Consider the following 10,819-nt stretch of genomic DNA (forward strand, 5'->3'; position numbering starts at 1 on the left):
ACGAAAAGTAAAATCAAAAGTAATATATATGCAAAAAATAAGTATGCAAATTAAAGGAATTAGAAATTTAAAAAAAGAAAAAAAGGAAAACAAGAAGAATTAAATGGAAAAAATAAATAAATTAAAACTGAAGGGTAAAGGTTAATTTTTATCATTCATTTATAAATTATCAACAATTTACTACATTTTATCCCTAAAAAAAAAGAAATCTTATATACTTTTAATAATTTTAATCTATAACAAATCATAAATAATGATATATTATTAATAAATATAACAGATGAATGGAACATATTATGAACTATGTTACAAATCAATTTTAATTATCCCAAATAATTGTAATTCATGATACGATGATTATTTTATGATTATGTATTAGAGAATTGTTATAAAATAAATCAATACTGAAAATATAGATAATATGCATAATTATATGATGATAATATGATAAAATGATAATACCTACCTTGCTCTATTTAAATAATTAAATTTCACCAGAATTGTAATCAATGATGCATTACCAAATATTGCAACAAAACCAAGTAATTCCAATATAACAAATAATGATAAATCAAATCCTGATACCCTGATAATATCATGAATGTGAGAGTATTTTCAAAATTTTAAAAAATTCAAAAAATTTTTATTCATTTAAATAAGCCTTAAAAAAGAAATAATAATAATAATAATAACAATCCGAATTATGTGGTTCAAATTTGAGTAAAATGAATGATTATTTATTTGATGTTATAAATGAAATCTTATCCTTCAGCTTGTAAAAAAATTCAATTCTCAAATTCATTGATCATTTCACGTAGCAATTATTCGTATTTTTTTTATTAATAATCGAAGAATGTAAATTTTTTTTTTTTTTTTTAAAAAAAGACTAACGTTGAAATTTGTTCGTTATTCATTGAAATATTCGCTTTAATTTTTCGACAATCATTCATGCTAATAATCAATTTGCTAAATAATTATCAGCAATATGATAAAAGAGCAAAATGATTAGCATTGAATAACAGTTATGATTGCTAATTCTAGGATGCTATAATGTTAATGAAGCAATGAAATATAGAATGTTATTGGATAATGAAATAATGAATGATTTTTTAAATGAATCATACTGATAATTTATTCATTTAATCTGAAATTAATATGATTATGCTAATTTGGTCAATTATAAACAAACAATCGAAATCCATAAAGTTATTTTTTTCTTCTTGCAAATAATTACATTGGACGTTTTAATAATCACGTTTTGATAAACACAGAGAGGTTTTATCACAGATCATATGTTTAATATGTTCGTAAATATGTTTAAAAAAAAAAAAATTACGAATAAATATGTGAAACTTGCAAGTTTTTGATCATCATCATTCAATAACATATACAAATTCACAAAGGTGATAAAATCTTAAATGTAATTATCAAAAGTTATTGATAATAATTAATGTTATATCAATGAAATTTCTAATAATCATGTATACAGGGTAAGTATAAGCATGCTTAAATTCTCACTATTAAATTAGCAATTTTAAATTAAATGAAAAATTATAATCTGACAAAAAACAAAACAAAAAAAATGTTGAGAAAATTATAACTTGACAAAAAACAAAAGAAAAAAAAAGCAAATTAGTCGTTGTGTGTGTGTGTTTTTTTTCTTTCATTTTTTATTCATTAATAAATTAAAACTAATATGAATTAATTTTACAATGAAAAATGATATTGCATTTAATTCAATCATTAAATTTACATACATTTGCGCATTAAAATTTAAAATGACACTTTCAACAAGCATAGCTTAGTAAATTTCATCAAAAGGATTTATTTTAATCAAAACCTTTTTTTGAAATTATTTCATTAATATGTACTTAAAAGTTTAGAAATTAATAGCGAAAGAGAAAATGAGAAAGGGAAAAATAGAAAGAAAGCAAAAATTATTTCTTAATCATATATATAAAAAAAAAAAAAAGGCTAAAATGGATGAAGTTAAATATCATTGCCATTTGTTAATAGCATCATCATCATCATCATCATCATCATCAATCTATTTCCATAAATATTGTTTGATGGATGATAAGATGGATAATTTAATTTTCGCATATAACACGTACGTTGAAATGAAAATATACATAGGATTCCTATAAGATTTCAAAATTTTTCAACTTCAAATAAATAAGCAAATACGAATGAATACGATGCATTGCTGAAATTGATTAATGAATAAAACAAAAAAAAACAAAAAAAAGACAAAAACAAAAAAAAAAACCAAAAACGAGAAAAAATAAAAACAAAAAAAAATCAAAAACGAAAAAAATAAAAACAAAAAAATAAACACAGAAAATCAAAAACAAAAAAAACAAAAACAAAAAAAAAGACAAAAACAAAAAAAAAACCCTGCTTACATATATCTGTAAATTGAATTTTACAAATACATTCTTGTGTTTATTCGTCATTAAATTCGATGATAAAATAATCATTTAACTAGGATCAAATTAATATTAGTGATAAAATAAAATTGAAATTTTACATAAGCAATGCAATGATAGCCTCGTCGTTCTTCCAAAATTAATTTCTGAAAGGGAGAGAGAGAATGAGAAAAAATGAGGGAAAGAGAAAGAGCAAATTTTCAGAAAATGAGAATGAATTGTCAAAGATAATTAGTTAATTAGACTAATATATGTGCAAATTAATAAATTTCATGCAAAATGAAATTATTTTGTCGTTTTTTTCTTTTTTTTTTTTAGAAAAGAACTCTTTGTCTTGAATTTGATAAAATAAATTTCTATAAATGTGATTTTTCAACGATAATATCGAGGTTTCTTTTCTTCTTTTTCTTTTTTTTTATGGTATAAATGAATGATGCTTTTAATGGAAAAGAATTGTAGGGATGTTTTAATGAAGATAAAAACAATTTGATATATCTTATTGGCCAGCTAAAATTAGTTGTCCAATAAGAAATGCCAAATTAATTTTTCTTAATCTAATTTTTCCAAATAAAAAAGCTTCACATCCTTTTGCAGCAAATAAAAAATATTTATATGCATAATACATAAACAATTTCAAATTGGGAAATTTGTGATTTAAAATTAGAAACTAAATATCGCTAAAAAAATTAAAATTTTAAAATAATCGAAAATTTAAAGTGACTTAAAAAAGAATTTTTGAAATTGTAAATGGAATAAATGGAAACAGAATGATGTTGACAGGAATATAAGTAAATGTGACAATTTTTTTCCCCCTTTTTATTTTCTTTCTTTAAAAACATTTAGGAAGAGATCATTGCGAGTCAAAAAAAATATGCCAAATGAGTAAAGAAAAAGCGCTAGTTATTTAGCTTTCCCTTTTTTTTTAATTAATTCGAAGCTTTTTTTTTCATATATAGTTTTCTTTATTTCCATAAAAGATTTTCCCCTTATTTCGAGAGAAAAAAAAGGAAAAATAAGAATTGCTGGAAGGATTGGTGGATTAGAATCAAACAAATTTATGTTGATTATTAATTTAAGACATCAAATTTTTATTTCAACCTATCTAATAAACATTTAAAAATACTTTCATACTCTTATATCTAAAACGAAACTTAAAATATTTAAAATAAGTTAAAATTTAAAATTTCAAAATAACCGAAATTTAAAAAATTTTTAAAATAATCAAAAAAATTTCTTTTAAATGAAAAAGTTTTTTACTTATAATAAATCAAAAAACTTAAAATAAGTCAAGATACTCTAATATTTCCCACCTTTTTTTCTTAATTCTTCAAATATTTATCAATAATGTAACCCTATCAGATAGCAGATAAGTAGATATGATATAATCCATCTAATATCTTATCAGATCTATCTAATACACATCTTAAAATACCCAAAAATTCTTTTTTTTTCTTTTTATTTCAAATGCTGATCAACGATATGATTTTATCAGATTCAAATACTTATCAACGATATAATTATCAGAATATCGCAGATAAGTAGATAAAGAGATAAGACTCAACCTATCTAATGCGAAAAAACCTATCTAATAATTTTAAATACTCGAAACATCCTTTCTTTTTTTCGCTTCAAATACTTATCAATGATGTAATCTTATCAGAGAGAAGATAAATGGATAAGATGTATGAATTAGTACAAAATAAAAAAGGTTAATATATAAAAGTGTTTTTTCGTTGACACGAAATGTGGTCGAATTTTTCAATTCCAAACCTTAAACTTGGATAATTAAACCTTTATTCCTCAAAACCCGGTAATACAGAAATGAATTCAACAATTATAATATCAGTATGAACAGAAGGGGGACCAAAGACCAAACGATACCCGTTATCGTCTTTCTAACCGACCTGTCAGAACACGTCTTTCGAAAATGATTTGGCGCTTAGAACCTTTTTATTTTTATTACTGAAATTTCGTGTTATGATTTTCGGAGTTTTTCCGACACGAAAAAGATTAACACAAAATCATTGACAGTAAGAAATAAATAGTATGAAAATATTAGTGATAAAATAATTGATATATAAAATGGAATTAGAATAGAAAATATATTTACAAAATATGAATAAAAACATGGAAATAATTATTACAATAATACTTTTTCAAATGAAAAAATGTTATTTTACCAAAGAAAAAGCTTTAAAAAAAAACGGAAAAAATATTTGTTGCTTAAAAATTCACAAATAAAAATAATAGTAAGGAAAAATAGAATGATGGTTGTTATTGGGTAGCAAAAGGTTTTAATATTTTCACAAAGAAAGAGAAGGAAACAAAGGGACAAAAAGAGGGAGAGAAAGAGGGAGAGAGAAAAGGAAGGAAGAAGGAAAAGAGGCGACAAATAATGAGGTATAATTAAATTGGCTATTTGCAGAGAGGAAATTTTCGCAAAATTTACTCCGTTAATAGTTCATTTCATTTTATTTTTGCAATTTTCTACATCACATGAACTCATTTTTCACTTATTTTTTTTCCGACACGTTTTTTTTCCTTTAACTATAATACAAATTTGATAATAAATTCAATATTTGATAATTTTAAGAAATTTCAAAATTTATGGAAAAATATTTTTCTTTTGCTTTTAAAAAATGAAATTTTCAAATGATGCTGGTAATGAATCTTTGTATCGTGTAATATAACATTTTGTTTTCTTTTTCTTTCCTTTTTTTTTTAGTCATCAACAAATATTGTTCCTTTTTTTTCTTGAGTATTTTCAATTAAATATGTAATATTACAAATATCTAAATCTAACATATTTTCTTGATTGTCTAAATTTTAATGCATATTTTAAAAAAACATATTTAATTTAACATGTAAATAATAATTTGCAAAATAGCAAAATTGAATAAATTAAGAGGAGAATGAAAATGCAAAATAAAATATAATTCTTTTGCAATATTCCCTTAAATTCATATTTCAAAGAAAAAAAATTTTTTTTCCAAAGTTCTTGCATTTGTTGCTTAGCAACTACAATAGCAGAAGTGAATGATTTTGAAAGGCAAAGATTGCATGGAGAAAGTATGGTGATAATGCAAGCATACATGCATGCATAATGCATGCAGTAGTCATATATTCAGTTCATTAAAACACACACACAAAAAAAATCTTTACTTTTTGAATCACAATAAATTGGACAATTTCTGTGAATAATTATTAAAATTGAAAATAAGATCATAGTTTTTTTAAATCATAATTTTTAAATTAAAATTTTATTTTTTTATTTGTCTTACAAATTTGCATATGATTCTTGACCTCAGCTAGTGATATTAGATTTAATATTCAATTTTACTTTTGATAAGCACAATTTTTTTTTCCAGAATTCAAAATTGTAATATGCAAATTTAGGATCAACAATATAAAATTTCAATACAATTGTTAATTTTTAATAAATGAATTGATATATAAATCTAAAATACCATATCCGATCATTTTTAATTATTTAGCAAAAGTAGAAGTTAGATTCATTTTCATAATTTATGCAAAGAAGATAAAATGAAATGGAAGTTTTAAATGACACATGGAATATGGATTATTTCAATGAATTTAGTTCTAATTAAAATTTTATGCTTATCATATAAGCATTGTGTTAAATGCCTGAAGATGATTGCATTTACATTATATCTTCATGCTTTTAAATTGGCCTAAATTATTTCAAACTTAAATTTGTGATAATATTGATGACGCAATCAAATCAAATTTTGAGAAGTCAATTTTTTTAAAAAAAAATTAAAAGGAACTTGAAGAAATCAAAATTACTGAAAAATAATTTTCAATTGATTTTTATTGTCGTTGCTTATTTAGCTTCTAGTCTACAACAAGCACTTCAAATTTCTTACCCCTCTTGTCAAATTTTTTTTTTTTTGTCGTCATTATCTCTTTTCCTATCTTTAAAATACATACAAATATCTCACTCTCTCTCAAAATAATAAATGCTTATGATATCTTTCAAAATTTCACTCATATTTTTTTCTTTTTAATCATACATCTTATTCAATTATTATGGATTGAAAAGTTTTTTCTTTAAAAAAAGAAATAATTTTTAAATTAATTAAAAATTTATTTATTGGATGTCAACTTATTAATCAAATGAACATTTGTAAATATAAACAACATTAAAAATTGAACAAAAAAAAGAAGTGATATTATTTGAAAGAAAAAAAAATGGTATTATTTGAATTTTAAAGTAATAATTAAAGTAATAAAAGTAATAACAATTAAAGTAATAATAATAAAGTAATAATAATTAAAGTAATAATAATTAAAGTAATAAAACGAACAAACGCATCGTTTATATTTGATAATAATTATTCTTCGGTTGTCTAAGACAAATTTAAGCTTTTAAATTATTATGTAAACAAAAATTATTTCGAAAACATTCTTATACGATATGATTTAAATGTCAACAATTTAATTATTTATTTTAATTAGACCACCTGTCTTAAGTATTAGCACTGATTTATGCTTGAACTATTATGAAAACAAAAAAAAAAGTTATTTTAAAAACTAAATAAAAAATTTACGACTTTAGGACAAAATTACAAAGTTTTTGTTAAATAATTTATGGGAAATATTTATGAAAACATTCGATAAATGCTTTGTTTACTTATTTAATTCAATTCATCCATTACTGCATTGTTGAATTTTTTCTTTTCAACCATATTTGATTGTCATAATTAATTTAAATTACCTCGCCAAACAAATTACACAAAGTGTCAACAACGAAGTTTTAAATTGTCACAATTAATGTACAGCATATGAGTCATTTGATGTTAAATAAAGAAAAAAAAGGAAGAATAAAAAAAAGCAAAAATTCCGGCAATATAAGAAATATCTAGAATTAAGCTATTATATCTTTAACATTTTCTAGTAACAATATTTAGACCAAATACTGAATATAATGCCAATTCCGGAATTGAGCTATAACTTGAATGTGTTTCCGCAATAGTATTCATACGAACAAATCGGATATGCATTCCGGAATTAATTTATAGCTTTAACGTTTTTCAATAACAAATATTTAGGCTAAACATTGGGAATAAATTCTGGAATTGAGCTACAGGAAGAAATAATAAAAAAAAAAAAAAAAAATGAAATTTCGGCAATATAAGAAATATTCCAATTTGAGCGACATCTTTAACATTTTCTAGTAATAATATTTGGACCAAACACCGGATATAATGTAAATTCCGGAATGAAGCTATAACTTGAATGTGTTTCCGCAATTGTATTCATACATACAAATCGAATATACATTCCGGAATTAATTTATAGCATCAGTATATTTTCAACTTTCTCTAGCAATAGTATTTAAACTGAATCAGATATAAAATTTATTTTGCCTATTTTTTTTTTTTTTTTTATTGTTCTTATTATTCTATCTATAGAGTTATTTCCTCTTTTTTCAAACATATAGAAGACAAAAAAAAATAAAAATAAAAAAAAACAAAAAAACAAAGTATAATGAAAATAATGAAACAAATGTGAATTGACTTGCCCAAAAAAAAAAAGAAAAAAAGATCAAGTTTGAAAGTTTGAATGAAAGAAATGACTAGCTAAGAAAATTTTGCTAAATATCTTCTAGAAAGAATTGCAATGTAACATTTCAATTAAAGAAGAAAAAATAACGAAGGGAAAAAAAAGAAAAAAAAATTGTTCAATGAATGCTTCAATTAGTTTTCTTTTCCTTCTTCTTCTTCTTATTGTTAAAATTAAATGAAAACAAGAAGCCAAGAAATGGTTTTTCAATATTTAATATTTTTTTTTTTAAAACCAAATTAATAGTTTTTAAAAATGAAAAAAAATTGGCAAAGATGACAAATGACAAAATAGCAATAGTTTTTCCATTTCTTTTTGTCATATGTTATCATTATCATAACTCTTTATTACATTTATTATTCAATAATTATAGCACGTATTATGCATTAATTAAAGGTTAATTACAAATTTAATAGGCTGTCATTGAAAAAATTACGATGTCACATTAATTAGGTGTTAATTACAAATTGATAAACTATCATGTCATTACTGTTTAGGTGTAATATATTTGTTATTTTGTTAGTATATAATTTTGAAAAAATTTAAATAAATTTCACACTGCTAATAACAATCTTGATGATATATGAATTCAATAAAAATATAATAAAATAAATAATTTCTTTTATGCAAATTTTTTCCATAAAAGTAATTTTATTACTTTAATTGAATTTACAGCAAAATTATTAGCAGTTTAAGGTTAAATTTCTTTCATAGAATCTTCATAGTGTATTCATAGTGATGTTATTATTGGATCAATTAATTCGAAATGTATCATCATGGCATTTTTATGATTTTCTCGAATTGAAATATTTACAATAATTTAGTTAATTTACATAAATACTTTAAATAAATTGAAATTAAAATTTACTCAAATTTATGAATTTCAAAAATAACCAATAAACCACTGAAAAATGTCATATTAAAGAGCATTTAAAAACAAAATTTATTTACAAAAAAAAAAAGTTTTAATATTTATTTGGTCAAAAGAACAAATGGATGCAAACACTTTTATCAACTTTTGAAAATTTTAATCTGTTAAAATTATCCATAAAAATTTAGGTTTCCTAAAAAATATGATGTTGGAATATATTTTCTTAGCTAGCATAAAAACGGAATAATTATCCGGATAAAAGTTTAAAATATGAATAATTTACCTGAATGAATCAAATGACTGTGCCAGATATTTATACTTCCAAAATGATTAAACTATTAAAATTTTTGTGATAATTTGAAATTCCAAAAGCAATGATTTTGATTCGAACAAATCACGTAATTATTACCATAGTAATCTCATAAGTTGAAATTTTGGAATTAAAATTGAAAACTGAAACACTAAACACTAGATGTTTCATAATCCCTATGCTGTAAATTAACCGGATTCATCTGTTTAGTAACAAGTTTCTTTTTCCCCTTTTTTTTTTAAATTTAATCGAATTTTTATAAAATTATAAATGAATATCAGGAAGTCAGTCATCATTGTCACATTTTCAATTCATTGTTAACAAATTTTAAAAATAAAAAAATACAAATTTAATAATTTGAAAATTATCACATTGATTGGGAAAAATTTTTGAAAAAATTTTCAATTTTGATTCATTATCTTCCAAAAATAAATGATGTGAAAATTTAGCACAGATTTTATTCGTTCTTTCTTTTCTTCCTTTTTGCTTTTTTTTTTTTCTTTTCTTCTCATTAAAAAAAACAACTTTAAACAAATGATATATTAAAGATGAAGATGAATTACTTTGATTTATTGAAATGCTCCATAATGTTCCTCTTTCATCCAATTATAATTCATTTGATTTATTTACTTTTTTTTTTCCTTCTCAATTAATTTCTAAAATTCATCAAGTTTATTTACATAAAAAAGTGAATAGCAAATTGTTCATTAATATAAATTAATTTAATTTTTTTTTTTTTTAATCAAAAAATTTTGACACTTTTTTTATTTCGTTTAATTTTCTAATAATACATTCATACTTCAAAAGTTTGTCTAATTAGATAAATTTGATTTTGTGTAGCTTTCATTAATTGTTCGCCTAATTTTACTTAAAAAAGTTTATTTAATTTTAGGATAGGAATTTTAGTGAATCGACCAGTGAAATGCCTTTTTAATTTCACATTGGAGAGAGAAAGAAAGGGAGAGAGAGGGTGGGAAAGGGAGAGAGGCATTAACGTGCATTAAAAATTTGTCAGAGAGAGAGGTAGTTATCAATAGATTTAAATTTAAATTAATTTTTGATCATTTGAAATTGTTAGTATTACGATATATGTATACATATATATATATATATATATATATCACGATTTTATCACGATTATTATATATATCACGATTTTATCACGATTATTATAATTATTTTTGAAATCTATCATCGTTATATCATTTAAGTATTTGAAAAAGAAAAAAGTAAGTTTGATATTAAATACTATTAAAATGTATTTGTCATAAAATTGTCCTATTTTCCAATGACATAATTTTTTCATTTCTTTATCATATTTTCATCTATTTTTCATCGTATATTTCCGTTATTCATTTTTTTATCTTTGTTATATTTCCATTTCCTATCCGTATTTTTGTCATTGCCATATTTTTGTCACATACTTGTCCACATATATATATATATATATATGTGTCACTTTTTCCTCATGTACTTCCATTACTTCCTGTCCTATATTTTCGTCATTACTTTTCATTTGATGCCATACATTTTTCGTTTTACTTCCTAAAGCTATACTTTTAGTACTTCCTTGTTCAATTATACTAGTTTAAATCATCTGTAGTAAGAAGGAAAAAAAAAAGA

General features: G+C 22.2%; 1 protein-coding gene across 1 annotated transcript; it reads left to right on the forward strand.

The window, feature by feature from the left end:
• Window positions 1-2,593: 2,593 nt before the first annotated feature.
• On the forward strand, window positions 2,594-6,778 carry LOAG_09250 (hypothetical protein; the record flags this gene model as incomplete). Its single annotated transcript, XM_003144778.1, has 5 exons — window positions 2,594-2,663; window positions 3,273-3,328; window positions 4,276-4,335; window positions 4,693-4,829; window positions 6,745-6,778. The coding sequence occupies 5 exons, from the start codon at window positions 2,594-2,596 to the stop codon at window positions 6,776-6,778; spliced, it is 357 nt and encodes a 118-aa protein (XP_003144826.1).
• Between the last annotated feature and the right edge of the window lie 4,041 nt (window positions 6,779-10,819).

This window comes from Loa loa (assembly GCF_000183805.2).
Source record: "Loa loa unplaced genomic scaffold supercont3.391, whole genome shotgun sequence".
Taxonomy (NCBI): Eukaryota; Metazoa; Nematoda; class Chromadorea; order Rhabditida; family Onchocercidae; genus Loa; species Loa loa.